The sequence below is a fragment of the Talpa occidentalis genome, unplaced genomic scaffold (assembly GCF_014898055.3).
Source record: "Talpa occidentalis isolate TD23 unplaced genomic scaffold, MPIMG_talOcc4v2.1 talOcc4.11, whole genome shotgun sequence".
Classification (NCBI taxonomy): Eukaryota; Metazoa; Chordata; class Mammalia; order Eulipotyphla; family Talpidae; genus Talpa; species Talpa occidentalis.
The window spans coordinates 71,438,166-71,463,225 of NW_023601104.1; the positions used below are offsets into that span (position 1 = coordinate 71,438,166).

Here is a 25,060-nt window from a genome sequence, read left to right on the forward strand (position 1 = left end):
TGGCAATTTAAATGTAAAGTATAAAAAGAGCATGTTTTGTGGTGAATAATTTGGAAAGGTTTTTGATTAAGTGATAGAATTTGATGTATGTTTATATATGCAGTACATAAATCATTAAAAACTAGTACTTTTCTCAAGAAAAATCTTTTGTGAGCTATATAGATAATTGTGTTAGTTATTGAAATAAAACTATTTCACAGAAGAAGACAGAAAAAATTTTTTTTTTTTTTAATAAATTTTATTGTTATATTCCCCATACAATTGCAGCCCCCCCATTCTGACCCCAATCCCTCCCCTCCCACCCCCCCCCCCCTAAAAGTGTCTCTGGTTCATAGTTTTTGTTGATTTTGATTTTCACTTTCTTATAGTTATTCATTTTCCTGGTCCCTTATTTAAGTTTTCTAGATTCCTGCTATGAGTGAGACCATCCGGTATTTTTCTTTTTCTTTTTGGCTTATTTCGCTGAGCATGATCCCTTCCAGCGCCATCCATGTTGCTGCAAATTGCATGTGTTTATCTTTTTTGAATGCTGAGTAATATTCCATGGTGTATATGTACCACATCTTCTTGATCCAGTCATCTATTTTTGGGCATTTGGGTTGTTTCCAAAGCTTAGCTATTGTAAACAGTGCTGCTATAAACATAGGGGTGCAGGTGTTCTTTGGAATGGATGTTTCTGTGTCCTTTGGGTAAATACCTAGGAGTGGAATTGCTGGATCATATGGAAGCTCTATGTTTAGTAGGTCCAGAAATCTCCATACAGCTTTCCACAGTGGTTGGACCAGTTTGCACTCCCACCAACAGTGCAGGAGAGTTCCTTTTTCTCCACACCCTCGCCAACATTTGTTGTTGCTAGTTTTTTTAATATGTGCCATTCTCACTGGTGTAAGATGGTATCTCATGGTGGTTTTGATTTGCATTTCCCTGATGACAAGTGATGTTGAACATTTTTTCATATGCCTGTTGGCCATTTGCATTTCCTCTTCAGAGAAGTTTCTTTTAAGCTCTTCTGCCCATTTTTTGCCTGGATTATTTTCTTTGTTGTTGTTGAGTCTCATCAGCTCTTTGCATATTTTTGTGATCAGTCCTTTATCATTAGTGTTGGGTGCAAAAATGTTCTCCCAGTTGGTGGGGTTTCTCTTTGTTTTTGTTATTGTCTCTTTTGCTGTGCAAAAGCTCTTTAATTTGATGTAGTCCCAGCTGTTTATCTTTGCCTTCACTATCACTGCTTTGGGTGATGTGTCTGTAAAGATATCTTTGATGTGCAAATCACGTAGTGTTTCGCCTATATTTCCTTCTATATATTTTATGGTTTCAGGTCTTAAGAAGACAGAAAAATTTTATTTTGATATGTGTTTTAGACTTTTTCAGAAAGCTCAAAAAAATAAGGAATTGATACAGAATGAAATCCAAGACAGACATTCTTTAACAAAAGAAATAATTACTTTAAAGAACTTATTTCAGCAGACCACAACTTCTTTCCAAAATATGGAATCACAAGACCACCCAGAACAGTTTGAGGTAAGTGGGGAATGAACTAGTGAATGTGCTGGTATAAGTTCATGGTCTTGAATCCAAAGTCTTTGGGGACAAGATAACTGGGTGACAAGAGTGCAGTGAGTAATCCAGGAAAGAAGAAAATACACACAAAGGCCCTGTGGCATGGTGTGTACAGAGTCACAGATCAGTGTGTTTGGAGGAGACAGAGAACAAAGTTGAAACCAAGTTGTGAGGTAGGCCATTCTAGACCAAGCAGCACTGATCAGCCACATTTCAGGTGTGTTGTTTAACCAGGTCTTCAGACTGTTACAGAGCAACCCCAATATAAAATGGGTTGCCTGACTGTGGGTCCTCACCTGCATGCTTAAAGGTAACTTAAACTGCAAGCACACACAAAAGGTTAATCAAAGGTTAATTTACAAGGAAAGGGGAAATGAGGGAATGAATAACTCAGGGAGAAAAAGAGGGAGATAAATTCTAAAATGCGTCCTACCCATTCTGCTGACCTGGAATCCCAAATGACCCACCGAGACCAAGTGCTGCCTGGCCAAGAGAGTGACCCCCATTCACATTGCTGGTTAAAAACACAAACAGGGAAAATGGCTACTTTACTCCACCCTCAGGTCCTCACAACCTCCCTTTGGGGATCATGGGATTTGTAGTTCCCAGTGTCTTGATGGAGTGGGGGTGGAGTCCACAAAGCTTGCATGGAGTTTGTTCAGGACATCCTTTCCCCCTAACAAGACCACCTTTGAGTAGTAGGTTAGACAGCTTGCTTGAGCAGGATGTAATATTTTATCCCTGATGGAAGTGGAATTATTTTTACTCACATGTATGATGCCAAATGTATATGGTGGGTTTTTTTTTTTTCCCCACAGCAACCTATTTTCTCCAACTCTCTGGACTGAATCTCCTGTGATTCAATTTACTTCTGATATTAACTGCCAGAGTTAGCATAGTCCCCACTGGTAAGGGCTTACTCTCACAAGACAACTCCCACTTCTGACACCAATCACTACTCCTGGACCTCTGTGAACTGCTGACAGTTTATAAAGTCAAGGTTCCCATGACCTCCTTCTCAGGTCAAGTAATTTGCTAGAATATATCACAGGTTTATTACAGAGGATATGACTCAGGAACAGACAAATGGAAGAGACACATAGTGCAAGTATTGGGGACATGGGGAATGGAGGCTCCATATCTGTCTGGCATACCCTTCTTCCCCAGTTCTCCATATATTCATCAGCTCCATCATTTAAGAGTTGAAAGATTTTTATGGCGTTGCCATTGTATAAACATGATTGATCAAATTGCTAAGGTTAACTTGTCCTTTAAAATAGCACCCAGCCCCCATTTTGCTTGGCAAAAGAATCAAGTATGGTAAAAAGACATGTATAACAAAAATGTTGCTCTCACCCTGTCACCCAGAAAATTCCAAGGATTTTATTTTTATTTTTTTAAAAGATTTATACAAGGGCTGGAGTACAGGTCAGAGGTGTGGGAGGGTGAGAGGATTCACCAGAGAAAGAGCAGGGAGCAGAACAGGCAGACGTACTAAAAGCACTGCTGAGGGGAGCAGCAAGCGAGACAGGAGAGGTCTGCTGTACCATGTGGGCATCTCCCCGGCCGGCAGGGAATCGAACCCGTGTTGCAGAGGCTGCAGACAGCTTCACAGCACTGTGCTCAACCCACTGCACCACCAGGGAGGCCCCCCAAGGATTTTAGAAGCTCTGTGCCAGGGACAAGACCAAATATATTTATTCTCTCCCAGGAGCAGTACACATGCTAAGGGTCATTTGGTAATTCATTTTTTTCAGAATGATTTCTTCTTATTTCAGGCCAGTGATAGGCAAAAAATGACACTTGGGAATTAGCTCAGAAGTCACGTGCTGGTGTTAGAGCTTTTGGTCATTAATATTGGGAAGGGAAACTTAATCTTTCTCACAGAAACTTACTCACAGAAGCTGTCCTCATGGGGAAGCCATCTCTTTGTGGCACTGAATGAAGAACTGTACTCCCAGACTCAGTCTAGATAAAGCAGCATATACTTATTCCTCAAAAACTACTTTTGTCTGACTGCAATTGTTCTTTGACTTTCTCTCGATTTGTTCTCTGTTGAAGATTAAGGAAAGGAAAAAAGTGACACATCACAGACTCATTCAGAATTGTCATTCTCCAGTGCAGTGACTCAGTCCATTAACACCAACAATGCCACTGAACAACTACTGTAAAAACAAAACCACCCCCAAAAGCCACAGTAAAGTCAACAAGTATTTTTCCACTTGATCTTTGGGAAACTTTGCCAAACAAAATGAGTTTCTCCTTTCTAATTAGTGCAGGAGAAGGTAGATCAGATTTTGTTTCTAGGTCACAACCAATAGGCTGTTTAGGTTTCTTTTATCTCCTAAAACCCACATTCTTTGCATGGAACTGGAACCCTCCCTTTTGAAAGAAGCTGAGCTCCTCTGGGCTGTCCAATTACATGAAAGCAGACACTTCTGCTTCAAGCTTGGGGCTTTTAGTGGCCTTGAATTATTGTGATGATAATGTAGGAAGGAGCAGAAATGGTAACAAGTTAATAACAAAATAAAAACTTCTTTGAAACTTTTTGCTACTAACAGCTTTTTAGATCTGGACTGCAAGGGAGATGTCATTAAATCCTTGAGGTACTTTAGAAGCTGGAGTTGTTGTAAATGCCTTTTGAGGATAATGGTTTGACACTGGGGAGAGATATCAAGTTTCATTCTTACAAATTAGAAAGCATCCTCTGACTAAACTGAGTATCTCTCAGGCTTAATCGGCTTGTATCAATACTGAAGTTTTGTCATGCAAAATTTACTCATTTAAATCTTAAGGATGTGCTGGGGAGCAGCTTTCATTTTTAGAGTTAAACTTTTACCCCATCCGGTGAGTATTGAAACTCTCTTGATGTTTTTAGGAGCTTCAAAGCATTTTTAAGAAAGGGAAAGTAACTTTTGAGAATATTATGGAAAAACTGCGAATCAAGTATTCTGAAATGTACACCATAGTCCCTGCAGAGATTGAATCTCAGGTGGAAGAATGCAGAAAAGCTTTAGACGACGTAGATGAGAAGGTAATAATAATGTTTGTACCAGTGTTATTCTTTATGGTATTGAATGACTATAAAGAAGAGAAATAACATTTAATGTCACATTTTCATCTGCCCTTTATATCAGCCATGACTGTTTTTATAGAATTCAGTAAAGTGATATGTTTGTGTATTGAATACTGAGATGAAGTAACTTTAAAGAAATGACGGAGATAACAGAATTAGACAGTCTGCTTATTTTTAGCTGTGGATACTTATTTTTTCCCCTTTCATTTAAAAGTAAAGTTACATTTCATATTTTACTTGGCTTTTTTTCTTTTTACTGGAGAATCACTTTAAAATTTTGGATATGAATAATATGTTGTGCTAAAAGATGTTCCCAGCTAACATTTGAAATTGCAACCAAGGGCAATAAGAATACAAACCTCATAACTCACTAGTGCTTAATACAAAATGTCTTTGTAATAATGATGGTAACTGAATTCTCACAGAGCATACCTGGGAAGACCTTTATACCTGAGAGTTCAGATTGGAAGAAAGGGTGGGAAATGTTTCATAGCGCTCAGACATTGTTTAAAAGCAGCCTAAAACCAATGCAACAAAATTCTATTGGGTCTCCACCCACCGGATTTTTGTATTGCTTTATGGAGCCTCGACTACCTCTAAATTAATAAGTCAAATAAATCTTAAATGCACAATACATCTGATTTCAACTTGGTTAACATTTCTGACAGATTTTTTAGGAAACTCTAACCTGGGCAAAAAACTTAATAAACTCCTATTAGGAAAAGCCATTGTGAGGTACTTTCTTAAGGATCATATATTATTGATTTTATTTTAAGAGAATACTAAGTGTTACGAGAAAAACTAAATGTTGTTCTTGTGAATACTGTGAAAATCCTTAGTATGCATTAATAATCAAAATTAGTCTTTTAAATTTAGGGTTGATAATTTCAACTGTTACTTGTATATTTGCAAAAAAAGCTACTGATTTTTATTGTGTGATGTGTCTTAAAAATGTAAGCAACACAGTACAATTAAAGCAAGTGCTTACTTTTCCTAAATCATGTACACAGAAATGAGTTGCATTTCTACCAAGACAATAACTGCCCCAAATCTCAGAAAGTTACTTTTGTGGTACTACTTGCAAAGCTATAAAAATCTAACATAGCAATTTTAAAAAACTAATACAGGATCATTTTTTTTTTTCTAAAAATGTTGACTGTGTGTGGTCTGTGGAATGTAAACGTCATATAAAAGTATAAACAATCTTGTACTGTGAAAAGAGCCAAGGACTCTAGGGTCTGGTAACACAGGGATTCCTTGGACAAGTCTCTGTTCAAGTTCACCCACTACTTTGATATGTGACTTTAAAGAAGTCGTTTAGGCTGCGTTTCTGTTTCTGTGTCTATAGTCTACCTATTATATATCGGAAGTTTTTTAGTCTCAGTGATTGTATAGATAAGAGTGATTTTTAAAAGGAAAAAGGCTTATACAAAAGCATAATGCATTACGTAGTTATTTAGTGGCTGCCTGGAGAATGCCTTAGCAACACAACTTAACAAAAACAACAACAAGGAAACCAACTTAGATATTGGGAAAATGATATATTCAACATTCACTTATCATCTTTACTAGCACAAATTATTTTCTTAAGAAAGTCATTCACTGAATGATTACACCGAATGATTACACTGAAAAATTACACTATTGAGCTGCTAGATTTCTGATTGCTGTGAAAGCATGCTAGAAACACAGAGGAAAACTAAGTTTTATGCATCCTCAAGAAATAGCTTGTTTTAAAAGTTTATTCCACCCAAGTCACTGTTAAGGTGAATGATTATAATGAGAATCCACTTAAGAATAAGTTTGGCTCATTGAAAACAGATCTATGCAGAAGATTTTCTCACAAAATGAAAAGACCATTTAATTTATCTCCCAGGAATACTTTCCTATCTTTTGCTCCATTGGGGTATGTTTCAAATAATTCATTGGGTATTTCTACCAACACAGCACATTGGATTGCATTCTACAAATATGTGATTGTGGATTATAATTTGTTGTTGGTTTTCTTTTTTCAGTTTAACTTGAAAAGTACATGTCAGCACAGCTGCCATTTCCTTATCTGCTAAACTTTCCTTTGATTAATGCATTAGCCAGTATGGTTTGGAAATTTTCCTCTAGCCCTTAAAAGATTTTCCAAAGTTAAATTGCATAGCCATGTGACTATCACTTGTATCTTTTAAACCAGTGAATAGAGTGCCCAGAAGATCTGTAATCAAATGTGTGTCTTTGTCCTTTGAACAGATTAGCAATGAAGTCTTGAAAATCTCACCGTCATATGCAATGAGTAGAAAAATAAGTGAAATTAACAATGGGCTTCATAATGTAGAAAAGATGTTGCAACAGAAAAGCAAAAATATTGAGAAAGCTCAAGAAATTCAAAAGGTAACCACCTCCTTTAACTTCTTTGGTATTTGGTACGCCCCTTGTTTATCAGTTATCACAGGTTATGCTCTTTGGATGAACTGAAGCACAGAGAATCTACCCAGATTCATAGGGGTACCCTTAGCTAACAGTCATACCTGCAGAGACTTGTTGAACAAGTTTGCATTTATGAATTCTTTTTATTTTTCCATAGTTGGAATGCACCCAAACTCCCGAGAGTCTGTGATTGTGAACTAGCTTTTTTATAAGTTAAGATCTTGTCTTGGGAAGACTGATTTAAAAAGACTTCAATAAGATATGTTCTTAATACCAGCTTTTCTTTAGACTTTCAAGAGAAAAAAGAAAAACAGAAATTCCCTTGTAAAATAGCTTAGAAAATGAAGTCTTAGAGAAAAATGTACATACACAAAACATTCTACTCCTTTACTCCCAAGTAAACACCTCTATCTGGAAAGCATTGTTATTCTAGGCTACATTTTCAGGAAATCTAATATGAATGAAGAGATTTTAAAATAAGTCAATATGACTCACCATTGAACAAATACTGGACTCTTAATAAGCAATTTAACAAGTTTTATTTTTCTACTTCTGGAAATTGTGTTCTTAAGCAAATATTAAGTAAGAATTGAATATTTTACCTTTGAGATTTCCTCTACCCAGGCAAATCCACGTTTGAATCCAACCTATTTCCTATTGGTTTCTTGAGCCAAAAGGAGTACAATGAATATATGTGGCTAGAATTTTCTGCCACTGCATGAATCCTGACTCAGAGCACAGATTTTCTTTTTATTAGTTTTATTTTTAAATTTAACAAAAATTGTCAGCTCAAGTACATATATATATATCGGTATAAATAGGTTCAGATGCTCACTAAAGCCTCTTAAACATAATGTTACCTCATTATTACTTTTGAAAGATCAGGGTTATGTTGACCTTGTTTGGTGTCATTCATTTCAGGAAATGTCCAGGTCTCTCTGCTCCCTTACAGTTAATTCATACTGAAATGGACACAGTGAGAGTTAAGAGAGATCAGAAAAAAATGTTTTTCAGTTTTAGGTCACAGGAGGTTGCTAGGCATAAGTGGATAACTTTACGTGTAATGTTATCTATGTGGTGTTGTTTTGGTAGCATTTAAAATATAAAAACCTTGTGAAAACTGGGAATAGACACCACAAACCATTCAAATTTACTTCTTATATCCCTTTCCAGAAAATGTGGGATGAGCTGGATCTCTGGCATGCCAGGCTAAATGAGCTGGATTCTGAAGTTCATGACATCGTTGAACAGGACCCAGGACAGGCTCAAGAGTGGATGGATAACTTGATGATTCCTTTCCAGCGGTACCAGCAAGTATCACAGAGAGCGGAATCTAGAACCTCACAATTAAATAAGGTAGAACCGTAACATATGATAATTGTATCAAATGTGGTGATAATGCAATAGGTTCAAAACAGAACAAAACTATGTGTTCAGAAGCTGCCAGTTCCCCTTGAATTCCCAGTTTAAAGACCTGCGCTAGAGCCAAACACATTGGGTTCAGGTGGGCACTTTCTGCTTGTGCAGGCAGAAACAAATATCCAGAAGTCAGACCACAGCTGGACACCAGGCGGGCAATGGGCTTCCTGATGTGTCAGGGAATTTTGATCAGGCAATGTCAGGAGTTCATAGAGGGAGCCAATAACACAGAAGGGTGTTGTGGCTGGGTGGGCAGGGGTTGGGGGTGTGGGGAGGACAAGATGCCCCTCACCCCTCTCCAAGTACAGGTCATGGGAGTGAGTCATACAAGTTATCCAGCAAGAGTAAGCAGGGTCCTAATCTTAGAGGATCTTGAATGTTACTGAACAAGGCCCTGTACAGGAGGACCAAATACAAATCCAGTGTTGAGAATGAAGCATAAGATGAAAGTTGAAGCTACTAGAGGGGGAGGGAGAATGGAAACAAAGTGGGGAGGGGCCTGATGATCTAGGGTAAAGGAATATGGGTACTTTGGCAGTGGGTGTGGTGTGGTGCTGTACATCTGAAAAGGTGTGACCTAGTCCCCCAAATCACATGCAGTGTTGTAAGGCAGTACTACTTCAAAAATAAACGATAGATAGACAGATTCCAAGAATCTGAAAAAAAAAAAAAAAAAAGGAAAGGGAAAACAATGGGACCCAAATGACTTAGTTGGCTAACTTGGAATCTTTGCTGAGACCAAAGTGTTGGGGAAGATTTTCTTAAAATCATTCCACCTAGGGCCAGGGTTAGTCTTAAAATTTGGGTCAGAACTGGAGGGGGAATGGGCAGATACTAACTCTTTTTCACAGGCCACAATTAAGATGGAGGAATATCACGATCTTTTGAAGAGTACCGAGGGCTGGATAGAAAACACCAGTCGTTTGCTGGTGAATCCTGCTGACTATGATTCTTCCAAGTTGCTGAGTCAGCGTGCCAGCATCCTTCAGGTGAGAGTTCCTTCAGGCCTTCCTGTGAGCCTTCGAATTTGCATGATCATTAGTGACTTAGCTGACCACCATGGTGCTTTTTTTTCCCTTTCCTGAAAAACTTCTTCATAGATGACAATTGGGAGAGTGGTAAGCTCTAGGTCTCTGTCCTGATAGCTACTTCATGGCTTTTTTGATAGCATGACTTCCATAGCTCCCCCATCTATGAAATAGGAATGTTGAACTGACTGGCAGTGATGGTTTTCAGTGGCAGAATTCTAAGATGACTCCTAATAGTCCCAACAGCATGATCTTCTTCCCTTGAGTGTGGGCAGGAAATGAATGTGATAGTTGTTCCATTGATTAGGTTACCTTATGTGACTTAGGTGATGGGATCATCAGTTCCTTGAATACATGATTAAGCATGAATACATGATTTTTAGACTCCTTCATAGCAGACTGGAGTGTCCCCTGATGACCTGAGGAAATCAGCTGCCATATTATTAGAGGGCCATGGAGCCAGAACCCCAGGGCACCTTTTAAAAGCCGAACGTGACTCTCAACTGAGAGCTGGCAAGAAAGCTGGGATCTCAGTCCTACAACTGGATTCTACCAACACCCTGAATGATCTTGGGAGGGAACTCTGAGGTCCAGAGAGCTCCTTGATCGTAACCATGTGATGTCCTGAGCAGAGGATGCACCCAAACTGTGCCTGACTCTTGAGCCACGGAAACTATGAGATAATAAATGTGTTTTATTATATTAAACTGCTAAATATATGCAGTTATAAAACATTAGATAATCAATCCATTGTTCCTCCCAGTTCTACTATGCCATGATTCCAAATTCCTCATTTTTCTTGGTACTCTACGGTGCCTTGTATCTCTATGTTACTTTGCAAAGACAAAACAAATGAAAGTAGTTTTCGACTTGGGCCATGACTCCCAAGAAATCTTCCAGATGCTGAGTATTGGCTTAAATTTTAGTTTGAAGCCATAATTCCCTTCTCTCATATTACTCAGCTATGAGAAAGAATTTCTTAGGAAAGGGTTTATTCTATAACAATTTTTAGAGTAATCAGACCTCAAATTTGATCCAACTCCTTTTGATATCTTTAGAATAGCACAGTGTGTTCCTAAGTGAATCACAGACTTCCTACCTCCTTGATGTTTGAGATTTGTTGGCATATTGTCCTCCTATGGTAACAGTTACAAAAACACTGCATTTCCCCCATTTATTTTTTTTTTCCTTTTGTTTGTGATTCCCCCCACCCCCACTCCCAGCCCCCTTGGGTTGACTCTTCACTTCCCCAAAGCCTGTCATCTTTTTATTTCTAATCACTTATATTTTTCACCATTTTCAAGGAGTTTGCAAAGACAGAAGAATGATGCTTTTTTTTTCCCCAAATGCTTATTATGAATTGAAAAACAATACATATAAGAGTAAACCCTAGGCAAATGCAACTGGATTTTTTCTTCCTTCTGCGGACACAAATGTCTAAGTGTGAAAGTGCTCTCAAACTATTTAGGACTTTCCTAATTGCTGGGATTTGTTTAAAATCTAGTATGGAGTGGAGAAGTAGGGACAAGGGGATATGTAGGATGGTTTCCCACAGAATGTATCCTAATAAATCCTCCAATGTGAAGTCAGTCCCAAATCACTAGTTAGCTGTGATTCTCCATTTTGTCCCTATTTTTAAAATTGTCATCCTACTTTTAGGATATCCCTTCCTATAGTCAGGCAATCAATTTTTTAAAATGACTCAAAGAAATGCCAAACTCACAACTAGAAAAATCTATTTCAATTGCACTACAGCCTCGTACCCAGATGTTTGTTAAAACAGTTTTTATAATCTAAAGATTATTCTACAAAGACTGCTATTGTAATTAAGGATTATTGAAATATAATTTGTCATAGTAAAACACAGGATAATTTTCTAAATCAACTTCATTGAATGTAATTTATATATAATAGAATACAGCTATTTTTAAGTATACAACTAAACGGAGATTTGTTAGAAGCATGCAATTATCTAACCAGCACCACCATCAATATAAATTTCATTTCCATCACCCCAAAAGTTTCCAAATGCCCCTTTGTAGTCAATCCCCTTTCACCTGTCTTAAGTCCTAAATAGTCACTCGTTGCTTTTGATTACTGTACTTTTGCCTTTTTGACAATAACCCATAAATGTAGCCATACAGTATGGAGTTTTTTGTGCCTGGCTTCTTTCACTTCAGCATAAGATTTCTGAGATTCATCCAGGTTATGTTAAAAGGCCATTTATTCTTTGATTGCTGAGTAGTATTCCATTTGTGGAAAAACGCAATTTGTTTATCCCTTTACCAGTTAATAATTGACATTTGGGTTGTTTCCAATTTGGGACTTGGCCTTTAATATCTATTACTGAGTAATAAATTACTCCAAAAGTTGGTAATTTAAAACAGCAAACATTTATCTCAGTTTCTGTGGATGCAGAATCCAAGCATGGTTTGGCTGAGTGCCTCTGACTCAAGGTCTCACATGAGAATGCAGTCAAGGTGTAGGCCAAGGTTATGGTCTCATCTAAAAGCTCAACTGGTTGAAGGAAGAGACAGGATATACTTTCTAACCCATTCTCATGGCTGCTTCCAGCCTCAGAAGATCTACTTCCATACTCAAATACATTGGCCCCTCACAAGTCTCCCTCACAGCTTGGCAGCTGCTTTCCTCACCATCAACAGTGTAAGGGAATGAAAGGGACCTCCTAAGACAGAAATAGTCTTATCATCTTGTCTTGGAAGTAACATCTTACCATTATCACTTCTACCACATTTTATTAGAAGTAAATCAGTAAGTCCAGCCTACTTCAAGACAACTGATTCTAGAGGGATGAATACCAAGAGATGAGGATCGTTGGGGCCAGCCTAGAAGCTGCCTCCACAGGCTATTACGAGCAAGGCTGCTATCAACATTAAGATATAAATCTTTGTGCGAACATGTGTTTTCATTTAGTTTTATTTGGTAAATTCCTAGGAGTACAGTTACTGGTTTTATGGTGTTTATTTAGAAAAGAAACTCAAATTACTTTCCAAAATGGCTATACCACTTTTCATTCCCACTGGCAGTGTGAGATTTAATTGTTCCACATTCTTGTCAGCACTTAATATGGTCTGTCTTTTAAATTTTACCCATTCTAATGACCTGTATTGGTATGTCATTTTGATTTAGATGGCATTTCTCTGTTTACTTTTTTTGAGTATTCATGTGCTTATTTGAGTATTTTTATATGCTTATTTTTTCAAATACTTATGCTTATTTATTCATATGCATCCTTTGTGAAATGTCTATTCAAATTGTTTTTGCCCATTTTTAATTGGGTCACTTGTCTTTTTATTATTAAGTTTTAAAAGTCATTTCTGAAATATTTTTAAAACAAGTCTTTTATCAAGTATATGATAAAATACACTTTTTTTTTCCCAGCTTGTGACTTTTCTTTCCATTCTCTCATTATTGTCTTTTAGAGAACAAATGTTCATTTGGTGAAGTCCAATTTAACAATATTTTTTCTTCTATGGACTTTTGTTCTATGTTGTAGCTAAGAAATCTTTAATACAAGATCACAAAGATTTCCTTCCATGTTTCTTCTAGGTGTTTCATTATTTTAACTTTTAGTTTTAGTTCTATGATCCATTTCAAGTTATTTCTTGTTTATGATATGAAGCAAAAATCAGATTCATTTTTTTTCTGTAGCAATGTCCAGTTGTCCATTTATTGAAAGCTTTCATCATTGAATTCCTTTGGTGCCTTGCTAGAAATTACTTGACTTCATATATGTATGTCTATTTCTGTGCTCTTCTATTCTTTTGATCTATGTGTCTTTGATCTATACGACATTCTTGATTATCACAGCTTTATTGGAAATCTTGAAATGAGATAGCCTAAATTCTACAACTTTTTCTTTTTCAAATTTGTTTTGGCTAATCTGGGTGTTTTGCTTTTCCATATAAGTCTTAGAATTAGCTTGTCAATTTCTGTATAAAGGTTTGTAATTTTGAGTGAGGTTACATTAAATTTATAGATTAATTTCATGAGAATTAACACTTAACCATATTGACTGTTTCAGTACAGGAATACAATTTATATTTTTATTTATTTTAGTCTTCTTTAATTTCTCTCAGCTGTGTTTGGTGGTCTTCAGTGTACAGGTCTTGCATGTATATTGTTGAATTTCTACCTAATGTATAGTGTTTAATGTTATTGTAAATGGTGTTATTGATGAAAAGCATTGGCTCTAAGTTTTTGTTTTCCTAAAAGTTTTCTCCTTTTAGGTTTTGAACAAGTTTAATATAAAATTCTGAGTAACCTGATTAATTTTAGACATTTTTACTAGAATTATAGTTGCATCAGTAAATGCAATTATTTTTTATAGAATTACTGGAAAACTATATTAGCAGGTTGAACATTTTCAGCAGGTGGCTGAGATATTTTGAAATCTTAAGTTTGAAAGTTAATACATTGTTAAGAAAAGAAGAAAATTGTAAAGAGTAACATCTAAGAATGAATATTTTCCACTTTTATTTGGTTTTATCAGATAGTATTCACTTGGTATCAAGTTTCTCGAGTTGTTCAAGGTAACTTAGAAACTTCTAATAAACTTATAGGGCTATCTTAGGGAAATCAGTAGCACCATGCAGTAAGAAGGACTTTGTTCCAGGACTGGAAAGTCCCAGAATTTCCTCTTCATTTCTCATACCCATTTAATTTATTTATTCCTCTCAAGCCCACAGTTCCCAAAATTACAATAGCAACTAATTGGAGAGAGCCTAAAAGACTTTTTTTGTCCCCAGTTCCAAATCATAAATGAATAGACTACAGATAAGGTGTCCTGTTGAAAGGAGCAGGGTTATGTGATATAAAAATACTTGCCACAAACCCATAAAATGGGACGGACACTCTAAAGTCATTCATAGCCATTGACAATAAAGAGTATTCAATGTTTTCATTATGAAACTGAAAATGTATAGGAGTTTTACATGCTGAGACAATTTTTTTTCCTCTGAATTAAATTTTAATCAATTTCTCTCAATATCGTAATGCTGCTCTCTTTTCTTCTTACGCATTATCTAGATGGCATTGGAAGATTCGGAACAGAAGTACAATCTTTTACATTCAGTTTTCACAGATTTAGAAGATTTGTCAATAATTTTTGAAACAGATGATTTAGCACAGTCCATACAAGAGTTAAGCCATCAAGTAGCAGATTTACAACAAAAAATAATGGAAAGTCTTCCACAGATTCAGCGAATGGCTGATGTAAGTTTGCACTATAAATATCTGACTTATTTTTAATTAACATTTCAATTAGCAAATCACAGTTACACCGGTTAGTCAGCTCTTATTTATATGAAGACACATTGATTTAAACATTGATCGAAAGACACACTTTTTAAAATTTTTTCATTTATGTTCTTATTCTTGGATTGTATGTTACCTTATTTTGCAGTGTGACTACAACAACAAAAAAAATCATATCATTCTCAGTACTGAAGTGTCCTGTTTAAAGAGTGAATAATCCTAATTAAATAAGCTCATTGTTTCCCTTTGTCAGAGATGTGTTATTGATTAGAAGCACAGATTAGCAAAGAGGGAATTAAAACAGATAATCTCCCAAAACTTCATTCACCAATAGCAAGTATTTAATGAGGGGCTGCTATCTACCAATCACTGGATTTAAAAAGCATTTTATTTACTTTGACTTAAAATGTCTGAGATTTATTTAAGAATGGAGTCACATATCAAAGTCACATAGCAAATTGTTTACCTTTTGTTTCTCAGTTATGCTTCCTATACCACACTTATGTAACTTCTGGGAACAATAATTGTTAAATAGTCTTGGTTATTGAAGTGTTGAAAATTACACTAAAATTCATTGTATGCTTTTCTATAACTTCTTAAATATAAGGTGCAGAAAATAATTTCAATATAATTTAATTTTTCCTTATAATTTGGACCTATTACTGTAAACAGTTACTGTACTTTCTGCTTCATTCTTCATTTGCATCAGACCTGTAAAGATATGTTTATCTTAAATTGAATGGCTCCAAACTGCTGCAGTGTGAAGCCCTTAGTTAATTTCTGCTTAATTTTTTCTATTCACTCCAATATTAGCTATACCTTTTTATTGTTGCAGCATTAAGCTCTAAAGTAAAGGTCTGAAAACCCACTTAGGGTGTGAATGGACTTCTATATGTAGGTTTCCTAGCACATATTCTTTAGTATATACGTATCATGGCACATTTTCTTTAGTATGCAGGTTTTATAGCACATATTGCAGCATTTTCACTTTAAGTTTCTTGGTCTGGTTCCAGAAACTGACACTGAGGAGAGAACAAATACTGGGCAAATGATCTACTGTTTAAATTCATCTGTGTTGAGTTACAGTTGTATGGGGAATATAAAAATAAAAAAAAAGAAAAGAAAAAGAACCATGTAGAAAACACAACTGAATGACTCCACTAACACAGGACCAGGCTACACTTTCCTTGACATGCAACCTAAAAATAAAATAAATAAATTCATCTGTGTAGGTTATAAAGTAGTTTAGAGTCTCTACAGGACAATAGTTCATTAGAGGATTGGCAAGAAAATTCTGTTAATTTTCAGTTCCTTATGTGTTTATTTCTAAAGGTGATTTTATCATTTTACTTTAAGTGGTGAAAATTTTTAAAATGTTAGCCCCACTTGTATTCAAGTGTTTAAGCACATTCCAAAGTAAGTCTAAAGAATTGTAGATAATTGAGAATTTATTGAAGAATTGATTTGGACACATACTGTTTTTGCTATCATTGTATAACTAATTGAAAATTGGCCCTATGAGGATCTTTAATTCAATTAAATATAATGCCGTATAGTATGCTATTCTATGAGTAAGTTAATATTTCTATTGAAAACAATCAGCATTATTTATGTAAGACTTGGTTACTTGAAGAGGTATAAGTGGCAAGCAATTTGGTTAATATGAGAACAAATGAGTGGCATAACTGTGTCTTACAGATTTCTAATGTACAACATATATTACGTGAATGTGGGTTTTTTTTTTAATTTGTTTCTGAAATTCTAGGATGTAACTGCTATTGAAACTGAGGTAAAGACAATGGAGAAAAGAGTTTCAAAAATCAAAACTATTCTGTTATCAAAAGAAATATTTGATTTTTCACCTGAAGAACATCTTAAGCATGGCGAGGTAAGCATGGATCATTATTAAAAATATTTTCTCATAATGCTTTTTATGTTTTGAAAATATGTAATAATATGATTAGAAAGTATAGTCTGGTTAGAATAATAGCAAAATAAAACTGAAAAATAGAGATGACTATGAGTATCATTTTGTGTGTGTGTGTTTTTTTTTAAAGATTTATTTATTTATGCATACAAGAGCTGGGGTACAGGCCAGAGATGCAGGGGGGTGAGAGGACTCACCAGAGACAGAGTGGAGAACAGAATAGGCAGACTGACTGAAATACACTGCTGAGGGGAGCAGCGGGCAAGACAGGAGAGGTCTGCTGCACCATGTGGGTAGCTCCCTGGCTGGCCGGGGATCGAACTCGTGCTGCAGAGGCTGCGGATTGCCTCATAGTGCAGTGCTTAACCCCTTGTGCCACCAGAGAGTCCTGAGTATCTGATTTTGAATCATCTATAAAGTACTATCTATATAAAGATAATTTTCCTGTGTATTATTTTGTCCTTTAATTCCTTTCTCAAACCTTAAAGTGTGAAGTCTTGCCTTCAAGACAAATGCAGTTGTATAAACATAAGAGCTTGAGCCTCAAAGTCAAGAGAATGGAGTTCCTGCTCCAGCTACACTGTTTACTGCTTCTGAGACTTTAAGCAATTGCTATTTCACAGTAGTGGATAGTTTTCGGGTACTCTTTCATATCTGCACATTGGTGTTGGCAGTGATTACATTGGGCAAGTCCAATGTATGTAGAACCTCTAGCACAGTATCTGGGACGTGCTAAACTGCAGTCACTGATTTCCCCTGGAAGTTTGGAGTGCATGTGCATGGGGGTCAGACAGCTCTGGGTTCTAATCCCAGCCCCCAGCCTCTTACAGTCTAACCTCATCTATGTTTTCTAACGTCATTGAGCCTAGTTTCCTTACTTGTGAAATGGCAGTTAGGTTAGTTTTGAAGATTGAATAAAATGGCACTTAATAAGGTGAATATTCTCTTCTCATATCTTGGTTATATTAACTCCAATTCCTATGCATCAGATGTTATTAACATAAGATTTAATAATGCTTTGGGAGACTTAAGAAATTTGGCAGGACATTTCTTTTCAATTCAAGAAGCATTTTTTGAGGGCCCACTATGTTGGAAGCTTTGTACTAGGTGCAGTTGCTACAAAAATAGGGGGGGTGGAAATTGTTTGGGGAATAGACCCAAGATGAAAATTCATACATTGTGCAAAAATGAAAAATGATGTAAAAAATATATAAAAAAATAAATATATATATTAAAAAAAATTTAAAAAGTGAGTGAGATACAGATGCCCTTACACAACTCACTGCTCAGTGAAGACACAAACAAACAGTTCTGCACAGAGGGAGGCGGGGAAGGAGAGAAATAAGAGTGTTGCCCAGCATCCAGTTAGTGCTGGTAGGTTACTCTGGCCCCAGGCATTCTTTCCTCAGACTGTAGAACTACCAGATTACAAGTGATATGATAGTTTTTGTTTTCAATCTAAACTAAGAAAATGTTTTAAAAATTCAAACTATAAAAATAAAATTATATAGTATTTTAATTTTGAATAATTAGATCTGGCAGTGACATTTGCCCCCTACTTATGTGCTATGCTTACCTTAATACAATTAAGATCATTCTTGAAAATATGCGTCCCATGAAGAAAACCATTGCTGAAATCATGTCTTACCAAGTGGAACTGAGGTTACCGCAGACAGGAATGAAACCTCTGCCTGTGTTTCAGCGGACAAATCGGCTTTTACAAGATATAAAGCTGTTGGAAAACGTGACTCAGGAACAAAATGAGTTATTAAAGGTGAGAATTTTATGGAAACAGCCAGCTTCGTGGATGAAAAGTTACAGCAAAAGCTGGTTTTCTTTTCTTTCTTTTTTTTAAAGATTTGTTTTTATTTATGCACACAACAGCTGGGATGTAGGCCAGAGGAGCAGGGTGCGAGAGGATTCACCAGAGACAGAGTGGAGAGCAGAAAAGGCAGATCTACTAAAATACACTGCTGAGCGGAGCAGCAGGCGAGACAGGAGAGGTCTGCTGCACCACATATGTCAGCTCCTGGCCAGGGATCAAACTCCTGCAGTAGCTGGCGATAGCTTGGTAGTGCTGAGAGTTAACCCTTTGCACCATCAGGGAGGCCCAAAAACTGGTTTTATTTTCAGTTTTAGTGGTTGGGGTAAATGGATCCTGTGATAGTAAGATGCTGCCTTTGTAGGTTCTTGTTAGTGTTACCCATTAAAGCATTGTTATGGTCTCTTTTATTCTATTCTATAGTTTTTGAAAACCTAAGTAGGTAAAATGCTGTGGTAAGAGGCTCAAACCTGGAGAGCGCATTTACAGTCCCATGAGGTGAATGGATCTTTATGGGAATCATTACCATAATAATCTCTGTATACTTCTTAGTCACATTCCTGTTAATTTTCTCTTTTTCCTCAAACACGTGATACAAGTTGACCCTTTGCTGCTTTTTTTTAACATAAAGAGACTTATATCAGAGAGTTAGATGAATTGCTAAAATAACTTGTATCAAGATTCATTTATGAACCAATATAATAAAAATGTGTGTTTCTGCACTACTAGTGTTCTCCATATTAGGGTTTCTTTCTTCCAACTAATAATTTCTTTCAGTCTCTTGCCAAGAGGTATTTTTTTTTCCTTATGCTTGTTTGAGTTCCACTCTCTAGTTAGTAATCAACATTAGGTAGGAATTGCATTTCTAGACTAATAACCATTCTCACAAGAGCAGGAAGTTACTGAAAACGCCTTAAATTCCAGACTTTTTTACCTTCTTGATAGATCCCAGTTGTCCTGCCTTCTTCTGATTAGATAGATCACTCCAAGAGAAAGGTTATTTTCCTTCCTTCCCACCACCACCTTGCTATAGGAAGAAAATCACTCTTTCTCTCTCTACAATTTTGCTCGCATTTAGGTGGCCACTCTGTGCTCTCCTGAGACTTGAGGATGCTGTAATCTCTGGTTTGAGTCTTAACTCATAAAATCTTCCTGGCCTGGCTGCTGATCAGTTGACATGATTTTCTAACACCCACAGAGAGAAAAAAGATCTGGAACTCAGAGTACTATTTTTTAATAATTTGAAGAGAAGTAAAAAAGATAAAATTTGATCTATTATTTTTAATCTTTTGTACTTTATTCGTCTCCTGGTCTAGAAAAGAAAATAACAGTCCTAACTATGCTTTAAAGTGGCTTCTTCACAAGATGAAAGAGAGGGAGATAGAAGAGGAAATTATATTTTGTGCCTAGTTAGGTATCAAATGGTACTGCTAAAATTTTCCATTTTATTGTGTTAGTGAAAACCAGGTGTCATTTCGTATATTTCAAAGCTAAGTAAACCAGTGGTAATAAAATCATTAGAATGTGGCACATTTCTTTTAATTCTTTAGATATTTGTAAGTGCCCAAGACAATTGCTTTGGGGGAAAGTAATGGGTTATAGCTCATTATTGAGGGCTGGTGAACAGGTGTGTGCAGGAACTTAGTTATTCATTTCCAGGCTGCAGCTAAAATTATGGTTAAATATTAAAGAAAGTACACGGAAGAATTCTATGTTGGTCCAAATTTTTGTAGTTTAAAAAGGCATTTGGTTCATTGCAAAGCACACCAAGGAAACATCTAGACTTTCTTTTGAAGTCCTTCTCTTTATCTTTCATCATACTTTGATCCTATTACTTAGTCCACAAATAGGTTCTACCTTATTAGTTTTACCTTATTCGCAAACTCAGATGACTCTTGAACCCTTAACCTCTTTTCCATAAAATATACATTGTTAATCCCAGTGGGAACCGTGTAAGGATGTGGCTGAGACAGGAAAATCTATCATATCTTAAATCACATGCCCTTTCCACTGTAAAATCAGTTATGTTACCTTTCTGTGTGGCCCTATGTGGAATATGTATTAAAATATGTATGTGACAGATCAGTAATTTCATAAAACTTCACAACTGTATGTTAACATGACTTAAAATGCTTGCCAGAATAAGCCTATATAGACTGGAAATACTTAAGAGCAAAGAAAGGTATGTCTTACTAAACTTGTACTCCTAGTGCTACCACGGTGCCTTGACATATAGTGGAGCAAGATTAGGTGCCATCTTTGCAAATGTTGTTCTCTGTATTTTGACTATCATTTCCTACTGAAATTATATGGGTTCATATTTACTGTATTTGAATGGAATTTATGATGGGTAGATTTAAAAGTAGGCTAATTAATCTAGTTATAATTAAATTATAACCAAATTCTTCTTTTGGGGGGTTGTTTTGTAGATAGTCATAAAGCAGACTAATGAATGTGATGAAGAAATAGAAAGTTTGAAACAGATCTTAAATGATTATGCAGCTGAGTTCCCCCTTGAGCAAATGTCACTAGAACAAGATCCCAATCTGCCACAAGTACAGGTATGTTTCTTTCATTTCTTCATCTAGCATTTCATCAACAAGCACTCAGGCATTGTTGTCTACAAGTCTGTGTGATAGAAAAATATTTCGTAATATCTCTCTTCCAGTTGAAGATATTTTTTGCATTTACTTATTTTCCATACCCATCTTATTAAATAAGTGATTATACAATTATTATGTTATGAGAGGAACTTTAGTTCTCCTAAGGTTCAACTTGATACATTTTAGTCTGAATATGCTCTGGTGAGGTGTTTGGACAACCTAGCTTCCCATTTAGCTTTCTGGGGTAGGGTTCAGGCTGTATAGACCAACTGGCTTTAGAGGCTTTGGAGGTGAAGACCCTGAACACTGTTATAATGGAGAGTTCCATGCACTAAGCAGTATTGCCATATGCCATAACTAACAGTGTCCTGTATGCCCAGTTACAGTGGTTTGCATAGTAACCCTCCACTGCTAGAGTCTTTTCAGTCTTTGTTTTTTGAATCTGTATTTTTGCATTGAAAAAATCTGATCATATAGCAGGGATTGCAGAGAGCTGCCTTTTTCCTGCATCCAAGTTGATATAAGCAGGCAATTTCTATGGATTCAAAGCCAGGTTACACCACGTGCTAGCTGTGAGACCTTGGGCATGCTGTTTAACATCAAAGGTGAAATATAGAGGGGCTCAAAGATACACAGCTATTAAGTGCTAGACTCAAGGAAGACTCAATATTGAAGATTCATTGTGGTAAAAATGTTAAATTTCTCTTTGCCCTAAAACAAAAATGTGAGGACCCCGGAGAACTTTTATTTATGAGTTGTATCTACTGATACAGAAAGAAATTAAAACTCAAAGGGTAAAATGTTTAATTTTAAAATAATAGTAATAAACCCATTATATGTTATAGAAATATTATGTTAGTTATTATTACAGGAATTATATAGTTTCTGTATGTTATAGCATTTCTATTAACATTAGATGTTAATAGAAATAACCTACTTTTATGTAAGAAATTATATTTTCCAAAAGGAACAGTAGTGAGAAGAGTGACACAGTTGTACATTTTTACAAGTCTTACTATCTGACTTACTCAACAACAGCTAGATTTACGTCTGCTTCTGCATTTGCTCTGCTGAGCTGATATATTAATATTTTTGTTTGAAATAGATAACTTATTATGAAATAGATCTTGACCTCATGTAGTGTGGGCCCTCCCGAGAGGGTCTGTTAATGCTTGTTGTGACCTGCCATGCCTCCTTCATGCTGGCTGCTCTGTAGACTTCTGTTTCTTTAAGTGTTATTATCCAGCTGCAGCATTGCATCTGTTAGGAGACATTATACCTCTGAATTTTGGTGTTTATGGAAAATGGACACAGACCACAGCCAACTCAAATTGTCATTTCACAGAGCAATCACAGGAAGTCTAATTTGAAATAGAGTAGGGATGTTGCTGTGGGGATATGCGTGGTAGCCAAGGAACCATGGGAGCTGGGAGTCAGGAAATCTAGCTGCATGCACCGTCACTAGCTAGCTGTGGCCCTGGAAAAACAACCTTTCCCTGGACTTCAGAGCTGGAGACATTAAGATTCTCTGACTAAAAAAAAAAAAAAAAAAATTTTGTGAATATTTGTAGAATGGATGCATGAGTAAATGGATGGATGGATGGATGGATGGATTAAAGAACATGTTAGGAACAAAATCCTAACACTTGAAGGTTTCCTAAAAAGAGCAGGTTTTCTCCCAGTGTGGCACACACTGCAAATCTCAAGCAGAGATCCAGTGACACCTTTTAGGATGCTAGACAGAAAGATGTCAAACTCGATGACGTCTACTATTTCTTCCAAATTTAAGTTTCTGTAATTCTGTACTCCTCTTACATAGACAGTGGACATCTGCATCTCTTCTATAGACAAAAAAATTTATTCCTGTATGTCAGTCATATAAATTTTGAGGTAACATCATAAAGCTTATAATCATCTGTCATTCCCATAGTCTGTTCCACTTCACAGCACCTTTATTTATCACTTCCCATTTGGTCGGAAACTTTGAGAAAAAGTAAATGAGTTCAGTCATACAAAGAATGCTTCAAAGACAATAATAAAAGTGTGAGATTTCTAATCTTGTTTTCTCACAGTGGTTCCCAAATGTTAGTTCGTTTATACATTTCCCGGGGAGCATGTTAAGGAGCAGGTTCTGGGTCCTGATGCTGTGACGTGCTGCCAGACCGGTGGCTCCCACCCCTGGCTGCTCACCCCAGCAACAATGAGCTGGCCACAGAGTTCCAAGCTTCAGCTCCACCCCAGAGATTGACTGACAAGGTGAGGCTAAGACATCCTGCAGCTCATAAATGCTCTCTAGGTTACTCAGAAACAGCCAGAATGGAGAGGAGCTATATATACTGTCCCAGAGACTGGCTCTTAGTTCTGTACCACACAGCATAGAAAAAGCTTCGTTTTTGTACCAAAGGAACCAGGCCTCTGTGGGCATGCACAGGGCCTCAGATGCCCCAAAGCCTGCAGATACTCTTTCTGCACAGGGAGAAATGGAAGAGATGGAAAAGCAGATTATGAGTTTGAACCAGAAAAAAGAAGACCTGTTGGTGCACTTGAAGTCAACCCTGCTAAAACTTCACCAGCATTTACAGCAAGAACAGCAGGAATTAGAGAAAGAAATGCTGCTAGCTGGAGCACCAGAAGAGGATGGAGTGGATGAGAAGGAACTTTCAGAGTGGCAGGTGGGTCTGACTCTCTTAATGCTGCCTGGCCCCGCATTCCATAGGAGCGTTCAGTGGGTAGTGCTCATCCCCTGGAAAATCTGTGGTACCTATGTATGTGGCCTGTGTAAGAGAGGAATTTAAAAAGGGAAATATTTCACCTGAGATTGTTCACTACTGAACATAAATCTCAGGGTGTGTCATTTTGGACTCAACCCAGAATGCTTCTGCCCAAGTTACTTAAGGACGTGCTTTTGAAATTCCATGAGTAGGTGGGTGGGGACTTCCCTTTGAAGTATCCTCCTACTAAACAGTCAGTCCATTGCCGGATGAAAAATGGGGCCAGCACCTTTCTAAGCCCCCTCTGGAGCCACATCAATGAATCACATTCTTGAATTGTTTGATGAGGGGCCCAGAAGGCAATGCAAATGAAGGGGACCTAAGTTGGACCAAGTCAAGAGACTTGGCTGGATTCAGCTGAAGGGTGCCAGATCCAGCGGCTGCTTATGTGGGTAGGCAGCTTGGATAAAGTGAGTAAAAATTAGCTATTGAATGGACACCCAACCGCAAGTTTTTGCTCTGTGCTTTTCAGCTAAATAGAACAGGCCCCATGTCTTTCCTGCCGGCAGTGGAAGAGGAGGCTGAAGAGAGCTCCCTGAAGAGTGAAGTAAGGAAAATGATTTTCTCATTAAAGTTGATTAGAACTGAAGCCTCTAAAAGGTCAATGAGAAGATCTTAAAGTGAATGGTAACATAAGGATGTTTAAACGTAATGTCTATATTTTGTAAGGGGAATTGAAGGTTTTTTAAATTATTTATTTATTTACATAAGAACCGGGGTACAGGCCAGATTCACGGGAGGGTGAGAGGATTCACCAGAGACAGAGTGGGGAGCAGAACAGGCAGACTGACTGAAATACACTGCTGAGGGGAGCAGCAGGGGAGACAGGAGAGGTCTGCCACACCATGTGGGACTCTTGCCGGCTGACCAGGATTGAACCAGCACTGCAGAGGCAGCGGACAGCTTCACAGCGCTGCACTCAACCGCCTACGCCACCAGGGGAGGCCCATATTGAAGTTTTTTTTTACATTACTAACATTTTTGAAGTGCATTGGGATAGATGTAATTCATGCAAGAGTGGGATAGATGCAATTCAAGCACATCTGTGGGTGGAAGGGAGATTTATTGTCATACCCTGACTTCTGAATACATTGAACCCTTGAGAATACATTGTTTGGTTGGCACTGCTGGCGTGCATTATAGAACTTTATTTCCTACA

The 25,060-nt window shown here is 37.0% G+C and overlaps 1 protein-coding gene across 11 annotated transcripts in view; it reads left to right on the forward strand.

The window, feature by feature from the left end:
• SYNE2 (spectrin repeat containing nuclear envelope protein 2) overlaps positions 1-25,060 on the forward strand; it is a 308,736-nt gene that overhangs the window by 179,434 nt on the left and 104,242 nt on the right. For all 11 annotated transcript variants that reach the window (XM_054690979.1, XM_054690990.1, XM_054690998.1 and 8 more), the window contains exons 53-63: positions 1,362-1,521; positions 4,439-4,594; positions 6,878-7,018; positions 8,228-8,410; positions 9,325-9,462; positions 14,551-14,736; positions 16,544-16,666; positions 18,297-18,479; positions 20,957-21,088; positions 23,605-23,802; positions 24,374-24,448. In XM_054690979.1, the coding sequence (XP_054546954.1) occupies positions 1,362-1,521; positions 4,439-4,594; positions 6,878-7,018; positions 8,228-8,410; positions 9,325-9,462; positions 14,551-14,736; positions 16,544-16,666; positions 18,297-18,479; positions 20,957-21,088; positions 23,605-23,802; positions 24,374-24,448 (1,675 nt within the window). The remainder of the gene's footprint in view (positions 1-1,361; positions 1,522-4,438; positions 4,595-6,877; positions 7,019-8,227; positions 8,411-9,324; positions 9,463-14,550; positions 14,737-16,543; positions 16,667-18,296; positions 18,480-20,956; positions 21,089-23,604; positions 23,803-24,373; positions 24,449-25,060) is intronic.